Below are 27,037 nucleotides of genomic sequence, written 5' to 3' on the forward strand. Positions count from 1 at the left end.
GGGATTACCTTATTTATCAATTTTTAGAACTAAGATGAATCTCTGTAGTGATAACTCCAAATCCAGCTATTTCTGAAATTGTTCACTCTTGGAATTTCTTGGATTCATGCTTGCCATCTTCAAGGGGGGGCAGCTCATTTTTACAGCCAAAAATTGATGTATGCCAAGTTTTAGAAACGTAGTAAGTCCTTCTTGGCTATTATTTCCTTGTTGTGAGCTGTTTTAAGCGTTAGAGTTTCCAATCATGGTGGCAAATCCTACTGTGATTGTTCTGTAGCTTAAAAAACTCACCTCATCAGTAGTGCTTATAAAGCCGAGGTTTGAACAAGCGGGTAACTTCAGAGTAAACCTGAAGGGGCTGGGGAGTCGGCTCGGTTAGTAAAGTGCCTTCCGCGCACGCACGTGTGAAGACTCGAGTTTGGGTCCTTAGCACCAGCTGTGCTATGAGCTTGACCTTGAAACGTGAGACCAGAGAGTAGAGAATCCTAGGAGGACTGATGCAGAAGGCCTCTCAGAGTAGAGAAGGGCATCATGCACCCTCGGGGAAGAAGGACTGCTTTGTGTTTTGCATATGATAGTAATGTTCGGTGTTGTTCCCATTCTATAGATGGACAAGCAGGGTCCTAAATAAGTTAAACAGATTGTCCAAAAGGACACAGCTAGTACCTGATAGAGTCAGGATGAGAAACAGTGACATTGGGATGGTGGGTGGGGATAGATCCCAGAAAGACATAACCCTTAAACTACACAATGGCGGTAATAAGCCTGTATTTATTTTTTATTTTATTTTATTTTATTTTTTTTTTTGTTTTTCGAGACAGGGTTTCTCTGTGTAGCTTTGCGCCTTTCCTGGAACTCGCTCTGTAGCCCAGGCTGGCCTCGTACTCACAGAGATCCGCCTGGCTCTGCCTCCCGAGTGCTGGGATTAAAGGTGTGCACCACCACCGCCCGGCCAAGCCTGCATTTATTATATTTTGGTTTGTAGATAGCTGAATACGCTGGGGTAAAAGTATAAGATGTGCGCGCATGCTCACATGTGTGCTTGTCGTTTGGAGCTGCAGGACCAAGTAGCCTCTCACTGTGTATTGCTCTATCATTTGCTTGCTTGTTTCTCAGGCCATATGGTGAACTAGGAAGAAGATACCGTGTGCTCTCACAGGGTTTATTATATGGAATGAAGCATGATAAAGACTGTATGGAAGTGCAGGGAGCCTGCCCGATCCAAGAACATCACACTCCCTAGGAGAACATGAAGAACTGAGAAGCGGTGAGGGGAGGAAGTTGGGAAGATTTGAGATTTTACAGAACACTAAAGTTGTTTAGATTTTGTCCTAATATCTCTTGAAGGATTTTAACCAGGAAGGGCATGACCATGCTTTCATCTTATTTGACATTCTGAGTACATCACTTTGTGATGCTTTGTCATTCAGGAAAAATTCCTTGTTGACAAGAAAGTTTTTATCGTTCTGGAACACAGTCTAAACAGATAAAGAGGCATGGACGACGGCTCGGATGTAGAGTCAGGTAGGCACGCTGCAGACAGGTGGGAGAGAGGCAGTGTGGGTATGCTGGGTGGACAGCGACGATTCCAGAAGGTTCTGGAAGAAACTGGAAGGAGCCAGAATAAGAACAGCTCCAAAGAAGATGGATGGTGCAGGTGCCTCCAGTCTAGGGCCTGTGGGTTGCGTGTGCAGAGGGTGGTTATAGCTGTGACTCCAGGCAAAGGTACAGATGTAGTTGAACATGAGATCTTTTGTTGTGTTGTTTTGTAACTTGATTGTAAAAGGTGAAACATACATATCAGGAATGAAGACGAGGACCCTCCCAGCATTGACTGTGGTGTCTGTAGATGGAACTAAAAAATTATAATTTTACTTATTTGTTTGCTAAAATGTGTATTTTTGTGGTTTAAACTCTGAAGGATATGAAAGTTACAAAAATCGAAATCTGCCTCCTCTTGTCTCGAAGTGAAAATCCTACATTTCTATGAAAAATGACTACCCAAGTAACAGCATTGCATAGACTCGTCTATTTATTTATTTAGACATGGTCTCATTTTGTAACCCAAACTGGCTGTGACCTTATAATCCTCCAGCCCTAGTCTCCTAAGTGCTAGGATTACAGGTGTGAACCACCAAGCCTAGCTTGGATTGAGCATTAAAACTTAAAGTTTCAGATTGGAGAGCAGAGCCGAGCAACACAGTAACAGCCTGTGTCTCTTACTGGGGTTGCTTTATGCACAGTGCAGTGATTGAGAGCAGGGCAGTGAGGCAAGGCATAGGTCTGGGGCCAGACTGACCTTGTTGCAGCTCAGCTCTGCCGCGTACTAGCTTTGTGCACTGTAGCATGCTACCTAAATTCATCGAGGCCATTACTGCTTGTATGAAGTGGAAATAGTGATCCTGACCTCATAGGTTTGTAGGATACCCTTGAACAGTGGTTCTCAACAATCCTAATGCTGCGACTTATGTTCGTTGCAACTTCATAACTATAATTTTGCTACTGTTATGAATTATAATGTAAATATCTGATATGTGGGATAGCTAATATACCATCCCCAAAGGGTTACGACCCACAGGTTGAGAACCACTGCTGTAGATTATGGAGAGTTGCATTCTCCTTTTCTTCAAGGAACTTAGTATTAGTTCAGAATAGCAAGGGCTGTCTTAAAAGTGGAAACTGATGAATGAACATAAATTGAACTAGTTGTCTGATGAACACTTTATTGGAAGCCATACAACTTTCTCTTTTTTAAAGACAAAGGATCTTGCTGTGTAGCTCAGGCTGGCCTGGAACTCTCCATCCTCCTGTTTCTGCTTCCCAAGCGTTAGGATCATAGGCATGAGCCAGTGTGCCTGTTGGCCATATGGTTGTTGAGCTGTTTAGAACATGAGCTCAGACCTGGAGTGTGAGCAAGGTGCTTTCCCGTCGTCTGCCACATCATGAGAACTATTCCACGCACTGGGCACTAGATGGTGCTGAGATAAGGTAGAACAGCGGCTTCTGACCAAGGGACTGCATGTTCACGTTTAAAACTTAAATCCAGAGAGGAAGAACCCTAAACAAGGAAAGAACCTGCAACCAAGAGTAACTAGGGCTGACATGGGTTGTGTGTGCTTTTAGTGTGCCGTTAAAACGCTTTCATCATATTCTATAGTTTACAGTGTTTCCCTTTTCAATGGTTTTGTCTCTCTAATGAATAACCTTAAATTATTTAACTAGCATTGACTACTTCAGTGGTTTCTCACTTTTCATTAATAAAAATAGAAGTATGATAAATTTCCTTGTAACCAAGTCTCTATGCATTTCTCATTGTGTAAGGAGATAACTTCTTTATGGTTGTTTTTACCATTAAAATGATCCTTTAAAATATTTAATCTTTTTTTATTTAGAAAAAAATTTTTATTCATTTTACAAAGATTCCCCTCTTCCCTCCTCCTACTCCCTAGCCTCCCTTGCAAACCACCCCCCACTCCCCCCAACAAGAAGGCAAGGCCTCCCCATGGGGAGGCACATCCAGTAGAGGCAAGTCCAAGCCCTTCCCCCTGCCTTAAGGCTGCATGAGGTGTCCCATCATAGTAGTGTGCTCCACAAAGCCCCCTCATGCACCAGGGATAGATTCTAATCCTACCGCCAGGGGGCCCCCCAAGCAGATCAAGCTACAAAATATTTAATCTTTTTTTTTTTTAAGATTTTTATATTATTTACTTGCATATATGTCTGTGTGAGGATATCAGATCCCCCTGTAATGGAACTGGAGTTACAGGCAGTTGTGAGCTGCCATGTGGGTGCTGGGAATTGAACCTGGGTCCTCTGGAAGAGCAGCTGGTGCTGTTAACTGCCGAGCCATCTCTCTAGCCCCAATATTTAATCTTTAATTATAGAAAAGTTATAAAATATAGAAACAGCCGGGCGGTGGTGGCGCACGCCTTTAATCCCAGCACTCGGGAGGCAGAGCCAGGCGGATCTCTGTGAGTTTGAGGCCAGCCTGGGCTACCAAGTGAGTTCCAGGAAAGGCGCAAAGCTACACAGAGAAACCCTGTCTCGAAAAACCAAAAAAAAAAAAAAAAAAAAGAAAAAAATGTATATATATATATATATATATATATATATATATATATATATATACAAAAGTTAAAGTAACCATGTCAATTTACAAATACCACATGTCCCTTTTAATATTTTGTATATATTTTTTTACAAAACGTGATGTGGTGTTACTGGTATGTAAATTTGTTGCATTAATGTATTTGTGTAACTACCCCCAAGCCTTTATTTCCAGGAGACAGAAATGCCTTGTCCATTAAATAGCACGAATTCCCCTTGCTGCTCCCCGTGCCTCCTGGTAACCTCTGTGCTACTTTCTGTCTATGAGTTTGCCCGTACTGTGGATCTTATGTAACCGGAATAGCCGGAGTCATGTAATGTATGCCTTTTGTGATTGGCTTCTCTCACTTAGCATACTGTTTTCAGGTTTCACACTTATTGTAGCACCTGTCAGATTTAAAGACTGAGTAATACCCATTGTATGTCTCTACCTCACCACACCTCATTTTTAAAACTTAACTTTGTTATACACAATGACCTTCCATTTCTCTTAGCATTGTTAAGTTCCAGTTACCACTTTGGTTTTTCTTTCAGGGTTTTCCTTGTATTATAAAAACTAAGAACATTCTGCTATGAGTCTTTGATAATGTAGACACTATCAATTTATTAGTTATTTATGAGGTCTTTCACATTTCCAGTTGTCCTTTGTGTCTTCAGTTAGTTCACATCTGTTACTGGTCTCATGTCTGTGACCGAGCCCTTAGGAGGGGGTGCATGGTTGCAGTGACTAGTTGGTAAGGACCACATTGAAACCCAGTTTCTAGAACTCCAGAGGTGACTTCTGTTGATCGTCACATGCTACCAGCTCCTTCGGAAGCGTGGACTCATCACACTGAGCTTCAAACAATGGCCAGAGTGCTGCATTATAAAATGATCTGGCGATCTTCGAGAAGAGGATTGTGAGGTTATATATCCACATTTCAAGCTTGTGCAAAGCTGTGGGTCATACTCCCAGACATCCCGTGCTTGAGTGTTGTTGTGGGCAGCCCTGCCGGGAGGCAGAGGCAGTCTGCCCTGTGTTTCTACCTTGCCTGAGGGGAGTGTGTCTTCTCTGGTCAGGTTACTTGGCCAAGTGATCTTTCCTTAAAGTTTTTGAATGTGTTTCCTCACTTGAGAACCAGCAGAGACTTGAATTAGCTCAGGAGTGACTGGCTGAAAGAAACACGTGTTGAGGAAAGTGTTGTCTTCCTTGAGTTGCTCCTGTCCCTGCGTTTTCGTTCTTCTGGGCACGCATCTGTACAGCATATACAGGAATAGGCTGCCTGGCCGAGGTGCCATGGGTAGCTCCTAAACTGGTTTCTAGGTTCTTCTCTTCATGTCTTTCATCAGAGGTTTGTTCTGATGGCAACATAAGTAACTCATCCAGCTGTTTGCTTAAGGGAGTAAACAGCGTGCAGCTTTCCTTGTGGTCTCACTCAGGTTGAGGAAGTTCAGCTTTCACACATTGCATCAAAACTTTCATTCCCTGCTTCATTCATAGCTTTCAGTGCACAGGTTTTGGAAGCTAAGTGGGCTTGTCTAGGACTGATTACTCCCTTAAACTGAACACTTAAATGGGGATACCACGAATTGTCCCAGTGCTGGAGTAAGGGGCCAGGACAGCCTTACCACTGCTCCCTTGGCTGCATTCTCGTGCTGTTAAAAACTAAATTTTAAAGCCATTAATTTCTCTTATTTTCATGAGAAAATAAATGCAATGTTTTCCAGTATGGTGGTTATTGCAGTTTTGACAGTTTAATAGTTCCAGGCCTTTGATTTTGGCAGCTAAATGGCAGCGTATAGATTGTCTGTGAATCACATGAATACAAACACCTTTTTGGTTTGCCTGATGCATTAAACATTTCTGCAGCAAATTTATATGCAGTTTTAGCCTTTGAAATTTTACTATGACTAGGTTCTTTGAAAACATTAACCTTCCCGCAGTTTAACCACTGAATGGGTTGATTCTTGTTAGTTTTGTGAATGATTTCTGTAATTTCCTCCGTAGAAATGCCTCTGTGTTTTTCTGAATGGTCACTTGTTGATTTACTTAGGCCTGTGTATACACTGACAGAGACTGCATATTTGTTAGAATGGGCACATTGCAGGCTGGAAATGACATTGGTGTGAAGTGTCAGTTTTTAAGACATTCTGTGATAATTTTCAGTGAAAGGGCTGGAAACAGTTTTAGTATTTATTTTAAAAACATTGTAATTATGGTTTGTTCAGCAAATCTGTGTTCAGAATTCTCTTCTAATTTCCCCCAACAGCTTTTTTGCACATCTGCTTTCTCTAAGAGATTTGAACCATGAGCTTTTCATCTTTTACCATTTGTACATGGGACTGGTGTGCCTTAAAAGTGAAATACAGCCAGTCTAATTTGCTGGAAGCCGTGAGTGAAAGAATATGTATAATTTAGAGGTTTGCTTCCTGAATACACTGTAGTTGATGGTTTCATACAGTTAGAGAATAGTCACTTGTCAACCTATCATTCCCCTTGCCGTGTTTAAATTCATTTTTAAAAAATTCTTTTATCTTTTGCATTGTTTGTGTGATTGTAATTATGACTTAGATACAATTTTTTAAAAAGATTTTTTTTTATTTATTATGTATACAATGTTCTGTCTGCATGTCATGCCAGAAGAGGGCATCAGATCTCGTTATAAATGGTTGTGAGCCACCATGTGGTTGCTGGGAGTTGAACTCAGGACCTCTGGAAGAACAGTCAATGCTCTTAACCTCTGAGCCATCTCTCCAGCCCCAAGTTACAATTTTTATAACATGTTATATGCATGATACATATTTTTGTTTTAAAAGATATTTTCAAATGTATTCTTATGGGTTTGAGTGCTTTGCCTGCATGCATGCATGTATATACGTTCACCACAGATGTACCTGCTGCCCTTGGAGGCCAGAGAGTGTCAGAACGCCTGTGTCTGGAATTACAGATGGTCGTGAGCTGCCACGTGGGTGCTGGGAACGAACAGCAAATGCTCTCAGCCATGGAGCCATCATTGCAGGACCCCATGATACAGTTTCTTCTACATGTATACAGACATTGTGTGCTTTGTAGTGTTTCTGTGTTGGTGTTATGTAGATCTACTTGAACAAGAAAGTGTCTGGGGGCTGGAGAGATGGCTCAGTGGTTAACAGCACTGGCTGCTCTTCCAAAGGTCCTGAGTTCAATTCTCAGCACCCATCTGGTGGCTTACAACTATCTGTAATGGGATCTGATGCCCTCTTCTGACCTGCAGGTGTACATGGAGACAGCACTCATACATTAAAAAAAAAGTAAATCTAAGCTACTCCAGCTCCTTGGTCACCTTTATTTTAAATGAAACAGTCAGGGTGACAGAACTTTGAATAGTATACATAAAGATAAATAGAATGTAAGGTATTTTTTTTTAAAGCAGATTCATTTGCATGTCAACATGATGTGTTTTTTTTACTTATTGCTGTAGTCCTGGAGATTGAACTCAGGATTTTTTCGAGACTGGGTTTCTCTCTGTATCCCTGACTGTCCTGAACTCTCTCTGTAGACCAGGCTGACCTAGAACTCAACTGAGATCCTCCTGCCTCTGCCTCTTGAGTGCTGGGATTAAAAGCGTGCGCCACCACCGCCTGACTGAGAGCATAAGACTTTTAAAAGGTTGCAGTGTTATTTGTTTTTAAAAAGGTATTCTTTGCTCTTTGTGTGTGTTATTTGTGCACACATGAGCACATGAGCCTATATGTGCATCATGTGTAGGTGGGTGTCCATGGAGACCAGAAGAGGGCAACACTAAAGTAAGCCATCAAAAGTTCGTGCTGGGAGCTGAACCCAGGTCCTTTGGCAGAGTACTCTTCACCGCTGAGTCATTCCTCCAACATGTGCTGGCATTTTGTCACAAATGGGTACCAGTCCTTTCCAAGATTATTTGTTATTCCATCTCCTTTTTCCCTTCTGTAATTCTTCAGGGCCAACACTGAGGCTCAACAGTCTACTGATTTCTGTAAATGCAGACCCACAGTCTGCATAGGTGAAGATGGGTTGGTAGAAAAGGAGAGCTTGAGTGGACAAAGGGAAGTGTGTTGGGTGCTAGAAATCACTAAAGGGGCACAAACACTTGCTTCGGGGCCTGCATTTGGCACCAAAATATATTCCTTGAAGTCCCTAGTTCAGTGTGCTGCCTGTGTTTTATTTGCTACTTGTCTTTTATTTGCAAACTCATCTGTCTGACCCGTTAACACCAGTTGACTAAAAAATATTGTAAATAATTTTTGCAAATCTTCATATATGACAGTTAAAGGGAATATTTGGTTTATTCAATGACCCATGTTATATGTTTACTTTGGTGGTAGAAACTTGAGTTCTTGAACTACAGGCTTTATATAAAAGTATGATTTTCCTTCCTCACCAAAAATACTCTTTTTGTTTTCTCAGTTTTGGAAAGCTGCTTGACATTCGTCAGTTGCACTCTGTGGCCTGATGGCAATGGGTGGCCTAACACTGAGCTCTGGCCTTTTTATTTCTTCAAGCTTGAGCTGAAGGCGGACTTTTCCCTGAGGCCGCAGGGGACCCGCAGATCCATCCACCCAGGCCTTGTCCAGAGTTGTGGCTGATGACATTTGGAAACCTTTTCTCCTTTAGTGGCTGACATGGTTGATAATCCATCTCTATAATGAAACATTTCTTACAACTTTTCACTTTCTATTGGTCAGATTTTTACTTTTTCTGTCACATTTTAATGTTCTGCTCTCTAGACCATTCTTGCAGAAAAGGGTAAAGATGTTTGTCATGCCTGAGGATGGTAACATGGGATTTAACACAGAAGAGGTTTAAAGTATCCAGAGTGATGTGCTCTGGCCTCGGTCTTATTTAACTTCTTCTTTTTGTTTTTGTTTATATATGTTCACATGTGTGAGTTTGTTTGTTTTGGTTTTGGTTTGGTTTTTTGAGACAGTGTTTCACTCTGTAGCCCTGGTTGTCTCCTAACTCATTATGTAGAAGACCAGGTTGACCTCCAACTCAGAGATCTGCCGGCCTCTGCCTCTCCAGTGCTGGGAATAAAGGCCTGTGCCACCACACCTGGCTGTGTCTGGATTTTTGTCTTGTCTTGTTTTGTTTTTTTGAGGTAGGATTTCTCTGTGTAGCCCTGGATGATCTGGAACTCACTCTGTAGACCAGACTGGCCTCTAACTCATAGAGGTCCGCCTGCCTCTGCCTCCTCAGTGTTGGGATTAAAGTTGTGTGCCAACAGTGGATTTCATTTTTTATTTTAAGATTTTTAAATTATGTTTATGTATGAGTCTGTGTGATGGTATATGCACTTGAGTGCAGGTGCTCACAGTGGCCTGAATTCATGGTTCTTCAGACTATCTCCTAAGTGCTAGGATTATAGGTGTGGGCCATTAACCTTTGCCTATAGTTGTTTGATATGATTTCAAAATGTTTGAACACTTCAAAATTATTAACTGATGTGATATACTTCCCTCTTCTCCAGTGGGAGAAGACAGTGTAGCATTGGTAAGTTATTTGTGAGCGTATGAGGAATAAATACATGAAAACTTGACTTGTGAGTGCCCTTTGTAGCTGAGGACTAGGAGTTTCACACTGAGCTGTGTGCTGGGTCCTTTTTACATGTTGCATTGTGGTTTGTGCAACTGTACTGTTGATGGTGGCGTCCTTGCTTGGCTCTAAGGACACTGAGACTCTCAGACTGGGTCATGCAGCTAGCTAAAGAGCCCTGACACTGCGATGTGGCTTCAGAGTGACCCTCCATTATGTCAGGCTCCACTTTGCTTCCTCCTAACTGGGCAGTAATTAGAAATCCCTAATTAATTAGTGCAGTGTGGTCGCTCTGTTCGTTGATGGTAGTAGTTAAATTATGAGGTGGTGTGCTTGATAGACATGCTTTGATGGTGTCCACTCTGGAATCCAGGTCTGCAGAGACATCCATATTCTTGCTGTTGGAATTCCTTCCTACAGTTTTAATGGAGTGTTACTAGATTTTTTTTTTTTTTTTTTTGATTTTCAAGACAGGGTTTCTCCCTGTAGTTTTGGTGCCTGTCTTGGATCTCGCTCTGTAGACCAGGCTGGCCTCGAACTCACAGAGATCCACCTGGCTCTGCTTCCCGAGTGCTGGGATTAAAGGCATGTGCCACCCACTGCCCAGCTACACCCAGCAGCTCAGCTATTCTGGCAGGAGGCAACCAACAGATTATATCTGAAGTAAATACAAGCAAAATGGTACTTCAGAAATATGCCAGTTTCCAAGACAAGTACAGTTACAGTCAGAAACCAAATGTGTCTGAAGTCAGATCTGAGACACTGGAAATATGCAAAAAGGGACAAGAGGCAGCAAATCCTAACTCAAGTTACTTCAGACTCACTCTGTACATGAACTCCATATATGGAGTCAACTAGGAAACTTAATTGATAGATAAGAGATAAGTATTTAAAATTCATAATCTCATAATCTATTTTTCTACCAAACTGAACTCTAGATAAGCAACCATACCGAGTCCTGAAGCAGTTCTTGTCAGTGATGCCATCAGTCCGACAGCAACAGTTACAGAACAGTCTGAATAAAGCAGACACAAAGCACATTATTCCTAAATGCCTGAGAAGTTTAGACAACTGGACAGTGGCTGGATGAGAGGAAAGAAATTCTATTACAGCAGTCAGTGTGCCCGTTTGAGTTCCTGAACAGCCATGGTTCTCAACCTTCTTTTTTTTTTTTTTTTTGTTTTTGGTTTTTCGAGACAGGATTTCTCTGTAGCTTTGGAGCCTGTCCTGGACTAGCTCTGTAGACCAGGCTGGCCTCGAACTCACAGAGATCCACCTGCCTCTGCCTCCTGAGTGCTGGGATTTATAGGCATGAGCCACCACTACCTGGTGGTTCTCAACCTTCTTAATGCTGCGATCCTTTAATAGTTTCTCATGTGGTGACCCCAAACCATAAGATTATTTCTTTGCTACTTCATAACTAAAATCTTGCTACTGTTACAAATCATAATATGAACATCCAATATGCTACCCCAAAGGGGTCACAACCCACAGGTTGAGAACTACTACTGCTTTACAGACACTTAAAGTAACATTCAGAGCGTAGAAACTGCAGGCCTCCAGCAACAGAGCTCTGTGACTCTCACTGGGTGAGTAACTCAGGTATTTTCTTCAGGTGGACAGGCAAGGTGGAGGTGCATGAGGAATGAAGCCCTGTTTTCATGGAGCATAAATGTGGGCACTGAGGGTGCTTTCCCCCAAAAGTGATTGCTCAGGTGGGAGCTAGGACAGCTGTGTGTAAGGAGAGCCAGGCTTCCTGAGCCTCAACACAGAAAAGCAGGTGTTAGCTGCCCGGTGAGCCACAACGAACAGCTTTGCAAAGGAGGTGGGATCCTTCTGTGAGGAGAGGAATTAAAGCTTTGGAGGATACATTCTTGGGGCTGGAGAGATGGCTCAGCCGTTAAGCACAGTTCCCGTTCTTCTCGAGGACCTGAGATTGAGTCCCAGCACTCACACCAGGCAGTTCACAACCACCTGTAACACCAACTCCAGGAGGATTTGACATCTGGCTTCTGTGGGCACCTGCACACACACACAATGTAAAATAATAACAATAGATTAAAAAAAGATAGACTCTTTACATTTGCAAACAAACACCTTTGAAACATTTAACACATATTTAAACAGATCACTTCTTGACCTGGTGGCCAGGGAGATGCCTCAGTGGTTAAGATCACTAACTACAGCTCTGGAAGATGACCTGTGTTGATTGGCCTCCATGTCCCAAACATGGCAAGGTTTCTGTGCTTGCCATGTCTCTGAATTCCTATATATTTTTTTTTAATTTTAATTTTTATTTTTTTTTGAATTCCTATATTTTAATAGTTTCTTTTTTTGAGACAGGGTCTTACCATGGCCTTGGTTGTCCTGGAACTCTGTGTAGACCAAGCTGGCCTTGAACTCTGCTAGAGAGATCTGCCAGTCTCCCAAGTGCTGGGATTAAAGGCATGTGTCACTGCACCAAACCATTGCATTCACATTTAAAAAAAAAAAAAGCTGGGCGTGGTTGTGCACATCTTTAATCCCAGCACTATAGAGGCAGAGCAGGCTGATCTCTGTGTGGGCTGTGTATAGAGACTGTTTCAAAACAAACAAGTAAATAAAAGATTTATTTTTGTGGCTGTGAGTTGACATGTGGGTACTGGGAACCCATGGTCTTCTGCAAGAACAGCTGGTAATCTTAGTCTTGAACCCATCTCTCTTTTTCTGCTGTACACCCCCTAACCCCAGTTTTTTTTTTGAGACAGTATCTCTATATAGTCTTGGCTGTCCTTTGCACAGCCATGCCCAGCCTAGCCTTATCCTTTGCCCATTTTTAAATGGGATGTTTTGGGGTTATTTTTACTTTTGAGTTGTAGAGTTAAAACAAAACAAAACAAACAAAAAACCAAGCTGGGCAGTAGTGTTGCACACCTTTAATCCCAACACTCTAGAAGCAGAGACAGGTGGATCTCTGAGTTCGAGACCAGGCTAGTCTGCAAAGTTAGTTCCATGGGGAATCCAAAAAAAAACCCCAAACTTTTCACTACTGTATGTGTGTGTGTGTGTGTGTGTTTGCTTTTTGGAGATTATTATATCATTATTATTATATTACTCTGGTTGTCCTGGAGCTTGTTATGTAGACCAGGCTGGCCTCAAAACTCTTAAGAGATACCCCTGCCTCTGCCTGCCAGAGTGCTGGTGTTTAAGGTGTGTGCCACCATGCCTGGCTTTTGTTTTTCTCTGTGTCTGTGGCCCACTGAAGCTTGTATTCTTTCTTTCCTTGCTTTGTTTCACTTTTTGTTTCATTTATTTATTTATTTTTGTTATTGTTTGAGACGGCCAGTCTGTCTTGAAATTCACTGTGTAGCTCACGTAGTCCAGGTTAGCCTTGAACTCATGGCAACACTGCCTCAGCCTCCTGAATTCTGGGAACTCCAGGCACACAGCACCACTCTTGTCTTTCGCTCAGCCATTTGACAGTATTGAGAGTCCGCACCCCACTCACCTCCTAAGCACGATGTCAGTTCTCTGAGTGACTGCTGTAAGGGCGTGGTCAGTGCTGCTTTGGAACCTGGGCCTTGTGTTCTGTTTTGGATTACCCACCCCAGGTCCTGAAAGGTAGGTCACCGCAAGCTCTTCTCTCTAATATCTTGAGAATTAGAGTAAATTTCCTAACTACACTGAAAGTGGAAGCTTTATTTTATATTGCTAATTTTATTGTGTACCTTGTTTACCATATGCTTGTTCTAGTTTATTTTTTCAGTTGATACATTCCATTACATTAGTGTGTACATATTTAGCATTGTGTAATAAACTACCTTTCTTCTTTTGTCTCTGCAGTTCTGAGTTGAAGCTGTTGGAAGAGGCAACCATTTCAGTTTGCAAGTCTCTGGGTAAGGTGTGGGGGAGAGGAAAGCAGGCAGGTTTTCAAAATGTCTGTTAAAGTTATGACAGTGTGAGATGAATGAATGAAGTGACAGTCTTGACTGTGAGGATGACAGCGGTCATTATTTGACTCATTGGTGCTTTGTACCACTGGGTCAGTGCACCTTGTCCATGACTGTGGTGGTAGTAGGGACCCTGCTGGGATTTCAGGCAGGTGCCCCACACCTGGCTTCCCTTGTACAGTCAGTCTTTTACAGTATGTGTTTGCAGACCTGCATTTGTTTTTTAAAAGTATTTTCTGAAGAACTCCATCTTTGATACTCTTCAGCATGTTAAGAAGGCTCACATAGATAGACAATTTCCAGATCTTCATGGAAATGAATCCTGGCAGCTCAGGCCAGTGTGCTTCCGTGTTTGCATTTCTGGTCCAGCAGCATCCATGACTCTTGAATTTACATTTACATTGAAAATCAGTGGTCATGAAAATGACCGTGTGCTGGTCACTGCCATGGATTTTACTTTGCACCCAGGACTTAAACCCTGTGAGCTTTCTTCAGCAGGAGAAGTAGACTGTGGACTAAGTGGTCTCCTGTCCCATTCTTAGTGTCCTGCTTCAGACTTGTCATGCTGCCTGACAGTGGCTTCTTAAGCCCAGTTCCTTGATCATAGCTAAGGATTTGAGTCAGTGGAAAGGATGTGTCCTTGAGCAAGGAACAGCCAATAGATAAGAATATGTAAAATTGGACTGGAGCGATGACTCAGTGGTTAAGAGCACTGACTGCTCTTCCAGAGGACCCGGGTTCAGTTCTCGGCACACACATGGCAGCTCATAACAGTCTACAATTCCAGTTACAGGGGATCCAATGCTCTCTTCTGGTCTTCTCAGGTACGCACATGATGTGTATATATATGTGCAGGCCAACCAACCATACATATGTAAAATAAAATAATACTTTTTAAAAAATACAAAAGGAATGAAAAATTACAGTAATAGTGGTTCTTACCTCCTTTGAGATTACACTTTCTTCTGCTGTTTTCCTTCATAAGTAAATTTTGATATTTGTAATTAAGACTGTGTCTTAGTCACTGTTCTATTATTGTGATGAAACACCATGACCAAAAGCAAGTTGGGGAGGAAGGGGTGTATTTGGCTTACACTTAACTGCTCATCACTGAAGGAAGTCAGGACAGAAACTCAAACAGCAGGAACCTGGAGGCAGGAACTGATGCAGAGACCATGGAGGGGTGCTGCTTACTGGCTTGCTCTTCAGGGCTTGCTCAGCCTGCTTTCTTATAGAACCCAGGACCACCTGTCCGGGGATGGCACCACCTACAATGGATTGGGCCCTCCCCATCAGTCACTAATTAAGAAAATGCTCTATAGGCTTTCCTACAGCCAGATCTTATGGAAGCATTTTCTCATCTGAGGCTCCCTCCTCTCAGAGGACACTTATCTGTGTCAAGCTGACATGAAACTAGCCAGCATAGACTAAGGGCAGCATTTTCTCTCATTGCTTATTTTCTGAATTATATGTGAAATTGTCAGTAAGTGTGGTCAGTGGGCAGTTTCAATTTGACGTTCTATAAATGGTACGATATGCTCAGTGTTAACTATTTAAATGCCTTTCTTGTCTCTTGCAGTTGAAAACAACCCTCGAACGGGAAATCTTGGTGCCTTAACTAAGGTCTTCCTTTCCAGAACCAGAGAGCTCAGGCTTTCAGCGGAGTGCCAGAAGTAAGCTGCCGTTGAATCGGCACTGCGGCGTACTTAGCGCTATGAGGGGCAGTTTTTATTTGGTAGGGGAAGTAGGTTATGATCCCTGTGAAGGATTTATACTCTTTATGAAGAGGGGAAAAAAAGTAAAAGTTTTTATTTTAGTGTCTTAAATTGTTGGTGTGAGATTCAGGAATTCGATTTCAGCATTTTTGGTTAATTATTAAAATTAGATCTTTAGAAAAGTTTAGTAATGATGTAATTATTCTTTGATTCAGTTTTAAAAATTAATTAATTTTAATGAATTCTTGTTGTAGTTAGCATATAAAGTGGCCTTTATGGTGACATTTTCATAGACGGTGTCATTTACTTGCTCATATTCATCCGTCATTGTCCTCCTTTGCAGTGATGTGATTGTTATCATAAAGGGTCGTTCCCTTCTATCATCATTTTTCATTATCGTTATTAATCTAGTTTAAATGATGACTTAGACCAATGGGATCTCATTCCACATCTAATGCTTTTCTGTCCTAAATACTGGATCAGGGGAAGCCTCTTGTTTATAACTGGGGCATTGACTTTGTGTGTTTATTTGTTTGAGACAAAGTCTCACTCTGTAGCCCAGGCTGGACCTTGATGTCATGGCATGCTGATGCTGTAAGCCTCCAAGTGCTAGGATAACAGTTGTGAACCACCATGCTACCTCTTATAAATCTGTTTTAGAAGGATAGTATTTTCAAGATTATTCATTGCCCCGCTTATAAACAAATATATCACAGTTAAAGTTTTCCTGTTATTAATGCAAATAACAGCACTGTGTTGTGTTGCCACTGATGTCTCCTTTTGGTTACATTGTATATTTGTGAGTATTCTCTTTATGCTACCATGGTTTTAGCTCTCTTTTGTCTCAGTTGCTTTCATGTGGGAGAGTTGTAAAGTTAAGGACAAAGCAGTTATACAAGTGCCTGTAACCGTTCTAATTAAGTAGATTTCACTGTGTACAGAATGTGATCTGAGGGAAAATACGGTAGCTGCCACTGGTTCAGTATAATTATAAACCTTTGAAAGATACAGACATTGTCTTAATGTTTTAAGTAGGCTGTGCAAAACCATTCATAAAGTACAAAGACGTCATGCACTAGAAACGAACTGACCTTGTTTGTGGTTAAACACTGAGTCTTAGGTGGTTCTTGTCTTTCTCTCCAGCCACATCTTCATTTGGCAGACGCATAATGCTTTGTTTATTATTTGCTGCTTGCTGAAAGTGTTCATCTGTGAGATGTCTGAGGAGGAGCTACAGCTTCATTTTATGTATGAAGAGAAGTCTCCCGGCAGTTACAGTAAGTAACAGATAAACTGCAGATTTTATGATTCAAAGGAGAATTGGGGGCCAGCGAGATGGCTTAGTGGGTAAAGGCACTGCCTCCCGAGAGTGCAAGCCTGACACCTGAGTTCAGTCTTGGAACCAATGCATGGGAAGGTGGAAGGAAAGAGCCTCTCACACCAGACTGTCTTCTGACCTCTCCATGTGCACTGTGGCACACGTGCACACACACATACACACACATACACATGATACACACCCAGTATTTTAAATATTAACTTAGAGAATTCAGGTTCTCCTGTAGTAACCCCTATGTTTCTTTCTTAAAAAGGCCAACAGGAATAAGATCTCCCTCACCTGACTTTTTTATTACTTTAAACACCTGACTGAACAGGGACTTTCTGGCCTTTATTTTGCCAGAGTTTGAGAGGACATTGCATCATGTGGGGAAGTTCTGGCGACAGGAGCCTGAGGCAGCTGTGACATTGCATCTGCAATAAGGAAGCAATAAGGTGCTCAACTGCCTTTTGCCTGTTCATTTGATCGGGTACCGCAGCCCGTGGAATGGTGCCTCCCACTTACCAAACCTAATCTAGAAACTCTATCACAGACAGGCCCGAAAGTTCGTCTACTGGGTGATTCCTGTCAACTCCAATCAGTATTACGTATCACAAAGTCCACTCCTTGTCAGCTTGAACGTATCACTTAACATGTATTATTATAATTTTAGACTTACTTATTTTATGTGTGTGTGTTTTGCCTCTGTGAATGTACGTGCACCACGTGCCTGGAAGATCAGAGGGCATTGAGTCCCCTGGTTGTGAGCCACCGTGCGCATCCAGGTCCTCTGCAAGGGCAACAAGTGCTCTTAACCACTGAGCCATCTCTCCAGCCCCTGTCACTGTGTGCGTATGTGTGTGTACATGCCGTGCCATGGCGTGCAGGCGGAGGTCAGAGGACAACTTTGGGGTTTTTCCTTCCCCTGTGGGATCTGGGGATCTGACTCGGGTTGTCAGGTTTTTGTGGCAAGTGCCTTTACCTGTAAAACAACCTTACCTGCCCTCAATCACAACACTTCTTTCGCCACAAACTTCACCTCTTATCTCCATAGACTCAAAGCCATGTCATAATGCAGAATGCATTCAGCCCATCCTCAAAGGTTTCCATTGTCTTTAATAGTTTCAGCACTGTCTAAAACTCCAAGTTTCTTTTGAGACTCAAGGGGATACCTTAACTATAAGCTCCTATGAGTCAAGGCAAGTTACTTAATGCAAGTAATTCCAATACGTATTGATACAAAGTAGACATTCCCATTCGAACAGTGAGGAATGGTGGCATAGCAAGGACACCTTGGACCAAGGTTAGACCAAAATGAAGCAAGGCAAACACCACATCCTGTGTCTCTATGCCTAGCATCTAGGGCTTATGATGGAGTCATCAGAGATTCACCTGCCTCTGCCTTCCAAGTGCTGAGATAAAAGGCATGCACCACCACACCGGGCTTAAAATTCTTTTTAAAATTACATTTACTTATTTGTGTATGCGTCTGGGTTTTCGAGTGTGCCATGGCATGCAGGTGGAGGGCAGAGGACAACTTGCTGGAGTGTTTCTCCTTCTGCCACCATGTAGGTCCCAGGGGATTGAACTCGAGTCACCGTGCTTGGCACCAGTGCCCTTACCTGCAGTGCCATTTCCCCAGCCCCCCATAACTTTGAATTCACCCCCAATCAAGTTCGTAGGACAGAGGCAAAATGAAGCCAGATTCTTTGCTAGAATATGACTCGAATGTCCTGTAGCCCACTTCCTGAAACAGTCTGTGTTCCTGTCTGAAACTTCATGAGCCGCATCCATGGTCTACATCTACCTTGTCATCTCCAAAGAATAACCTCTGCTTACAGAAATCAAGGGCTTTTTGGGCACAGAGTCCCCCTCCTGAAGACCAGTTCCAAGAGCCCACAACCACGTGGTTGAGCTTGTCACAGCAGCGGTCCCAGTCACCATGCCGTTTCTCTGCATCTGTTCCTTGTCTTGTTACTGTCACCAAATACCTGACAAAGCAGTGTGAGGAAGGAAGGGCTGTTTTGGCTGGCACATCCATTAAGAGTGCCATCCAGTACAGGAAGGCATGGTGGCAGGAAGCCATGGATGGTACTGCCTACATCGAGGGCTAGACCTCCTTTCCCTCCCCTCCCAATTAACACAGTCTCCAGTCCTACAGACATGCTGTATTTCTATATTTCTTTAATATGTACTGAGACATGAATAGGGCTTTTATTCAGGATTTCGTACTTCAGTGTTTTTATGCTAATCTTCATGTTTTGAGATCCATAATACTCACAACATAGTTCTACTGGGCATGAAAAAAACACCCCCCCACACCCCCATGGGGGCTGCAGACATGGCTCAGTGGTTAAGAGTAGGTACTGCTCTTGCAGAGGACTGTACCAGGCTTTTTCTTTTGGGCCACCAACCAGCTCCCAGATCATGACAGGGAAACTGCTTATTACTTTTGAATGCTCAGCTTCGTCTTATGCTTGTCCCACTAGCTTTTATAACTTAACCTATTTCTCTTCATCAGTGTTTTGACGCAGGGCTTTTTACCTTTCTTCCCTTCTATATATCTTACTTTCACTGCTTCTCATGTCTGGCGGGCTGGTGGCTGCCTGGCTTCTGGCCCTGAGAATGTCTCTCTCTTTCTCCCTCATTCTCTCTTCTTTCTTCTCTCAAGCCTAGATTTCTCCTCCTGTTTTTTCTCTGTGCCTGCCAGCCCCATCTATCCCTTTCCTGCCTGTTGGTCATTCAGCTTATTAGACCAATCAGGTCTGATGCCTTAGCCAGGCAAGGTGAAACAAATGAAGCACATCTTTACATAATTAAACAAATGTAGCACCAACAAATGCAACACATCTTTACATGGTTAATAAAGGCAGCAGAAACAAATATAACACACCTTCACATAGTTAATATTCCGCAGCAGAGGACCTAAGTTCAGTTCCTAATTCCTTCATTCAGTGACTCAGGACTGCCTTGTAACTCGTGCTCCAGGGAATCCAAAGCTCTCTTCTGGACTCCACAGGCACCTGCACTTTTGTGCATAAACACAGACACACATACATAATTAAAAATATCAGTCTTAAGAAAATACCTTTCTGTGGAGTTCTGACATGAGAATAGAATGAATGCTCATCCTCATGGGCGTAAGACCATAATCACATTCAGTGTAAACCCAGAACTTGTTTTGTGTTTTGTCCTAAAAGCTGTGCATATTGTCTCTTTTAACAGTGTCATCCTTTTTTTTTTTTTTTTTCCTCGAAACAGGGTTTCTTTGTGTAGCTTTGCACCTTTCCTGGAACTCGCTTTGTAGACCAGGCTAGCCTCGAACTCACAGAGATCCGCCTGCCTCCACCTCCTGAGTGCTAGGATTAAAGGCATGCGCCACCACACCCGGCTTAACAGTGTCATCTTATTTGTTAATACTTACTGGAGAGGAGAGTGATACACTTGACAGATACAGTTTATTGATTTTGGAGCTAAAGTTGTTACTTGATATCCTCTGCCCCTGCATTGACCACTCTTAGCAAAGCTTGAGAAGCATGGTTTTTTGTTGTACATCTGAGATGTTTAATCTAGAGACAGTATAAAAATAACATTTTTTCCAATTATATTATCAGCACTATCAAGATAGTTGTGAACTGAAAGACTACATGAGTGGTCTGATAATCAGTAAAGTTGGTGTGCTCATAGATGGTAGGCTGCCCTCCACATAGACCTGTTAGAGGTCTTGCCATCGCAAGTATCCTAGTCTTGCTCCTTTCTCCTGCCTCCATCTCTACAGTGCTGGAATTATAGGTCTATATTTGTACCTTCGGTCTTACGGAGTTAGTCGATGATGATGATGATGATGATGATGATGATGATGACGACGATGATGACCATGATGTCTCTCTTTGAGGTCCTGGCTGTCCTGGAACTCACTTTGTAGACCAGGCTGACCTGAACTCACAGAGATCCTCCTGCCTCCCCCTCCCGAGTGCTGGAATTAAATACGTGCACTACTGTGTGCAGCCATTTAGGATCTTTTGCATTGCTTTTCAGTGACACTCTGTCACGGGTCACTGACCCTGCCACTGCTCCACCAGCGTACTTTTAGTGAATTGTCTTGTTAGGGTTAAAGACTTGCTGTTGGGGCTTGTGTATATATTTTTGTATTTAGTCTAGTCTTACGTGTTTTTGGTTTTAGGTTTCTACTTCTGATTACTAACTTAAGCCCTCTTATGATTCTTTATTAACTTTACATTTGTAATTTTACAGCCACACTAATTTCACAAGTATTAGTAAATGGGGAACAAAAGGACTCTCATCATGCAGTAGCCGAGAACATCCCTGTATCAGCTGCTGTTTGAGCATGTGCGTCTGAAGGCCTGCTTGGGAACGGATAATATGCAGCAGCACAGGTCTGAAGAGTTTACATAAGCAGGGGACCAGCAGTCAGCTGAGGCGTCTTAGGTTTCGGGGCTTGTTCCAGTGTGAGGCATTATCGCTTTAGTCCAGTGTGGGGTTTCCTGCCGTTGTAACTTGGATGGTGTTGGTGTTGCAGTGAAGCAGTCTTTAAGAGAGCAGCATGGGTGTTGGTAGCTCTCAGATTAAATATTCTGTGAGGACTTTGTACTCGAGCATTTCCCCTTGGGTTATGTCTGATGTGGTAGCAGACTGTTAGAGCAAATTTAAATCATGATATGAGACTAGCTCCACTGTTCATGCCTTTCAGAATTAATGGAAGGGAACAAAGCCAGCCCTAGGCAAAAATCATGAAGCATTGCCAAATTATTCCGATTTTTCTTTTGCCTTCAGCCTGAGCTTTCCTCCCTTTCTTCTGGCATCACGTGTCATTCTTATCAAGTTAATTCTAATATTTGTCTTGTATGTTATGTCCCATATATCAAATACTTGGAATCTTTAGAACTCTTAAGTCTGTTGCTTGCATCTGTCTGTAAGCTCTGGGTTGTTTACTTCAGTATGTGTCAGTGCTGATGTATTCATTTGATCTTAAGAGGTCTCCTCTGGGGAGCTGCACAGGCTTCAAGGAGATCCAGGGCCTGGATGCTGTAAGGCTTTGGCTTCTGTCAGGGTTCTTGACCTGGGGTCTTAGGTTCAGGTTCCTGTCTTCCCACTGCTCGCCCATAGTCCCCCATTGCTGGCTCCGTGGATGCCGCCCTTTAGTGTGGGACTGCCTTGGGGTGTGCTTGCTACACAGGATTTTGCTCTGGATTCAAGTCATGTTTTTGCTTGTGGTTGCTGTTTGATTATGTTGGGGTCCTAGAGATTTCTGTACTTCCAGAAGTACAGAAAAACTTACTTTAGGCCACAGTTGTGTGCAGGGGACTCCTTGTCGGAGCTGTACTGCCCCTGTGGGCATCAGTTAGTTTCCTTACAAGTGTGTGGGCTTGTTTGTCTGTTTGATTGTTTACCCTTTCTTGTTTTTTAGAGGAGAGGAAAGCCTTTGGAGGCTGGAGATAGGACAGTGTAAGGAGGAGGCTGAGAGGAGGGCAGGATGGGGGGAGAGTCTCGGGAAGGAGGGGCATGGAGAGGGAGTACAGGGATGACACTAGAGCCACCCAGGGCTAGCCGTGGACGCTGTGTGGGTGCTGAGGTAGAGGAAGAGGTGGCTTCAGCCTAGGTTAGACCAGATCTAGAAAAGCATGAAATAGATCAACATGAATGTATTTGAAAATGCTTATTTTCTTTTACTTACAGTTTTATGAGGGTTGCTCTCAGGCACTGCAGGTTACACGTGTGCTCATCTTTGCTTTCTCTCAAAACTCTAGTCAGCACTGAGGAATTAACCGTGGATGTGCTAGGGGTATAGCTTGGTGGTATAGAGCTACAGCTCTAGTGTTGGGGAAACAGGTACATCACTTACTAGGAGAGAGCATCGTGGTGACATTTCAGAAGTTAGAAAGTCAAGTGATAAAAAGCTTAGCTGGTCAGTGAGAGTTCAGTACTGAATGCTTTGTGTTTGGAGAGCACCAGAAGAAAGCCTCTTGTTCCAGAACTTTTGGAAGGCTTGGGGTCTGGAAGTGGCAGGCGTCTCGGAGGCGTTCCCCAGGGCTCTTTGGAAAATGGTCAGAGGCAGAGATTCTTCTCCAGCCTCAGTCCTGAGGCCACCCCTCCCAGTTTAACATTGTGAGTTTATATTCTGTGCGCCGCACCTGGTAAGGCCTCCCTGGAGCCTCCTGGGAGCCCATTAAGGGCAAAGGCTGTAAGCATGGGAGTGAGGTGCCCTGTCTTGGCTGATGGAATGCTGGCATTGGGATTTAACTGACAGCAGGAGATTAGTGGATGTTGTCATGAACCAAATGAACCAAAACAGAAAAGAATTACATTTGCTGTCCTCCATGAAGCGTATGGGAGCCCTCTGGAGGGAGACGGCCCACCCGCCCTGGGCCGACTCCAACTGTGTACAGCCTGTGGTCAGCCTTTGCCTCTCTGGCAGGTGAATGGAGCCCACGTGGTGGAGAAGATGTAAGAGAGCAGTGTAAACAAAGGGACATACAATGTGAGATAGGAAGTGTTGAGAAACAGACTTCAGATCCCTCACCGTTCCTCTAACACAGCCACCCCCTTTCCCTTCTCTGCTCCAAGTGTTTGGAACTCGGAGGCAGTCCCCGTGAAGCCCACGGTGTGTTGACCTGCTAACCTCCCTGGAGGGCACCTTTCTCCTGTGCAACTGGCTTTGGTTTTGCCCCGAGCTGCGGTGCTCCGGCTGCCCTGGCAGCAGGGTTTCACGGCTCACTTTCCTCTGCTTGAACTAGTCCCTGAGTGAGACTGGCACAGGTAGGCCTGGGATTGTACAGCGAAGGCTTTTCTAAGAGTTTCCATATAAAACTTAATGGTGGAATTTCAGCCGGGCGGTGGTGGCACACGCCTTTAATCCCAGCACTTGGGGGGCAGAGGCAGGCGGATCTCTGTGAGTTTGAGGCCAGCCTGGGCTGCAGAGTGAGTTCCAGGACAGGCTCCAAAGCTACACAGAGAAACCCTGTCTCAAAAAACCAAAAAAACAAAACAACAAAAAAAAATTAGTGGTGTAATTTCATTATGTTTAAGCAATGCAAAAGTAAATAAGTAAACAAATCCAGCAATGGAAACGTGTGACTCAGAGAGTTCACATACCAGGGCAGCCTGTTCACCACACAAGGCACCTTCTCAGGAAACCTGAAAATATACCAGCTTAAATTGGTCTTTGCAGAAAATTCAAGGAGTACGTGTGGGCTCCTGAGTTTTTGGTCTGTGTAGCAGGTGCTGTCTTGGGAGTCCTTTTGTAGTCACTGGAACATGATCATTCCACCTTACTGTAAGCACACCTGGGACATGGGGTGTTCTTTCTGTTTGAACACAGTATTGCAGACAGCCAGAGCCCTGATGTAGCTGGAACGGCATAGAACACAGTGCATAAATCTTGCAGTGCACCAACATGTAGATTCGTTTTATTTTTAGGAAGGAATTGTGAGTCTATTTGTCTTTCCTTTTGTGATTAATTCATAATAGCATTTAGAATGCTAATTAGAAAGAAGTTTGGGTAACAGCATAGACTCTACCAAGATTTTCTGACTGTAGATGTATAATAAATCTAGTGGTGTGTTGTTTTTTGTGTTGAGTTGGGGTCTTGCCATGTGTCTCATTGGAACTTACTGTGTAGTCCAGGCTGGCCTTGAACTCAGCCTTCCGTGTGCTAGCCTTCCTTATAGCTGTGCACCACCATGCCCTGCTGAGTGCATTCTGTATTGAAGAAATGAGTTTGTTCTAGCTTTCAGGTACTGTAAACTGTTTTTGAAGTATGCCTCTGTTCTTGATTAAGGTTTTAGCGTTTGTCTTCAGCGTGTTGTACTTTGGGCAGCACCTAGAAACTGGCACTGACCTTCTGAATACTGAGAAAACCACAACAATTAATTCTCTCTTACCATTCCTTTTATCTTCTTTTTTAAAGATTTATTTTTATTCCATGTATGTGAGTGTTCTGTCTGCTGTATATATATATGTATATATATATACATATATATATACAGACACACACACACACACACACATACATATGTGTGTGTGTATGTGTGTGTGTGTGTACCATGTGCATACTTGGTGTTTGCAGAGGTCAGAGAGGGTGATGGATCCCCTGGAACTGGAATTAAACAACTGTGAATATCCTTGTGATGCTGGAAACTGAACCCGAGTCCTCTGTAAGAGCATCCATAGCTTATAACTGCTGAGTGTCTCTCCAGCCTCCAGCCATTCCTTTTAGTGAATGGTCCATATGTGTTTTGTTTTGTTTTCATTATCATCTTCTAGTGATCAGTGAGGATCTCCATTTTTTGATATATAATCATTAGCTTAAAGTAATAAAAATGACCTACACCAAAAAAGTGCAAGGAAGGAGTTCAGTTAGCTACCTCTAATAGCAGCCTGGAGTTAGGGCAGAAATTGGAGGATAAATGCTACACCAGAGGGCTTAAAGGATGTCTAGGAGGGAGTTTGAATGTGCTAAAGTTGCGTAACTGAACTGAGTTGATGAAATAATGAACAAAAACATGGCAGAAAAAGCTTCTGGGTCTCGAGGTAGATGCAGTTAGCTGGGTATGGTGGTGTGCACCTGCAATGCCGGGCTGAGGTGGGTGAAACTCCAGTTCAAGGTTATCCCATGCTACATAGTGAGATCCTGACTCAACAAACACAAAAGGACTGTATTGAGAGGTGGACTGTGTGGTCAGGAGGACTCGGCTAATTGCTTACGAAAGGATGAGTAAGTCTGTGTTTTAGCATTGGGCTGCTGATGCAGTCAAAGTTGAAAATAACAAAGAACCAAATGGGGTGAGAGAGACGATGACAATTCAGTGGTCAAGAGCACTGACTGCTCTTCCAGAGGACCTGGGTTTGATTCCCAGCACCCACAGGGCAGTTTACAACCATACTCCAGTTTCAGGTGATCCAGCTCCCTCTCCTGGGCTCTGTATGTACAACAGACACACACATATGGTGCCCATATACATGCAGGCAAAGTACCCATGCATGTGAAATAAAAAAGAGAGAAACAAGTGAAATGCTAGAAATATTGAGCTCATTTTTGAACATGTTAAGTTTGAGGTCTTGGTCACTCATCTCAGTGGACGCACACTAGACCACTAGACAGTTGGTCAGAGTCTGTGGCCATGTCTCTCTGATTGCTCCAGGTCTTGTCTGATTTGGGAACTGATCAGAGACCAGCCTGGTTAGTACTCAGATGAGAGACAGTTTGATAGAAAACAGGATGGTCAGTGAGAGGCTGGAAGGCAAACTATGGATTAGGATTCATAGCATGTAAATGGTGATGGCTGAGAGAGCGAGTAAAGGGTGAGAAGACAGCCCGTGGGGACCTTGTGGAAGGTGTTCTGGAGGAGGGCTGGAAGGAGGAAGAGAGGAAGCTGCATTGAGACTGCAGGAACCGAGGAATCACTTCATGAAGGGGTCGGTGTCACTAGTGTCCACAACCACAAGTCCAGGGTATCATCTGGCTTACGCAGTTTGGAGGTCCCTGAGCTCTGGGAGTTTGGGACAGAAATGCTTGTGTTGGGATGACAGTTTGCACCCTGTCCCTGACACGTAACTGGTCCTCTGATCGGGAAAGCCATCTCCTCTTTGGCTCTTATTTGTCAGGAGGTGGTTAGCTTCTTGTCGGGATTCATTCTGTCAGTGTGGATCACCAGCGGTTCAGAAAAGGTGCCTCGAGGTCCATCAAGGTCAAAGGCAAGGTCATAGGAATATGGTGGGGGGAGGTTACAGGTCTAAATATCTTTGCTTCAAGTCAGTCCGCTAAAGCATCTTTTTAAAAAAGTTATTTTGCATGTTTGACTTAAATATAAAAATTCGTTGAAAGAAACAGTGCGAAGTGTAAGAAATTTGAAAATTACTGGCTTGTAGGAGCCTTAAGGTCTATTCAAGCTGCTAGGGGTGTCAGTACATCCTTGTAGTCTCAGAATTTGGGGGAGGCTGAGGCAAAGGCCTGGCCAGTTGAGGCTGACATAATGAGACCCCCAACTTTAAAGAAAACAAAAATAGGGTCAGCGGGACAGTCGGGCAAGAAAAGCTGCTTGGCATTGCCATGCACGCCCGACGAGCCCGAAACCCACCTGAAGGTGGAAGGACAAAACCAGTGCCAGAGTGCTCCTCTGACTCCGCGCATGTGCTGTGGCCTGCACATACACAGTAAGACGAAGGGAAAACCCTTATGTGGTGTTGTTAAGGTTGTATTAGGTGCTGACTTGCTCATGATCTGGAATTTATTTAGAGGTCAAAATAGTGTTCGGGTATATGTAATAATAATTTTTTTAATTTTTTTTGTTTTCGAGACAGGGTTTCTCTGTGTAGCTTTGTGCCTTTCCTGGAACTCACTTGGTAGCCCAGGCTGGCCTCGAACTCACAGAGATTCACCTGGCTCTGCCTCCCAAGTGCTGGGATTAAAGGCGTGCGCCAC

The 27,037-nt window shown here is 43.3% G+C and overlaps 1 protein-coding gene across 8 annotated transcripts in view; it reads left to right on the forward strand.

Moving 5' to 3' along the window:
- Dym (dymeclin) overlaps nucleotides 1-27,037 on the forward strand; it is a 305,354-nt gene that overhangs the window by 28,570 nt on the left and 249,747 nt on the right. For all 8 annotated transcript variants that reach the window (XM_052742555.1, XM_052742554.1, XM_052742561.1 and 5 more), the window contains 3 exons: nucleotides 13,457-13,509; nucleotides 15,143-15,236; nucleotides 16,422-16,555. In XM_052742555.1, coding sequence (XP_052598515.1) covers nucleotides 13,457-13,509; nucleotides 15,143-15,236; nucleotides 16,422-16,555 — 281 coding nt within the window. The remainder of the gene's footprint in view (nucleotides 1-13,456; nucleotides 13,510-15,142; nucleotides 15,237-16,421; nucleotides 16,556-27,037) is intronic.

Source organism: Peromyscus californicus, unplaced genomic scaffold (assembly GCF_007827085.1).
Source record: "Peromyscus californicus insignis strain IS unplaced genomic scaffold, ASM782708v3 Scaffold_17__1_contigs__length_78620276, whole genome shotgun sequence".
Classification (NCBI taxonomy): domain Eukaryota; kingdom Metazoa; phylum Chordata; class Mammalia; order Rodentia; family Cricetidae; genus Peromyscus; species Peromyscus californicus.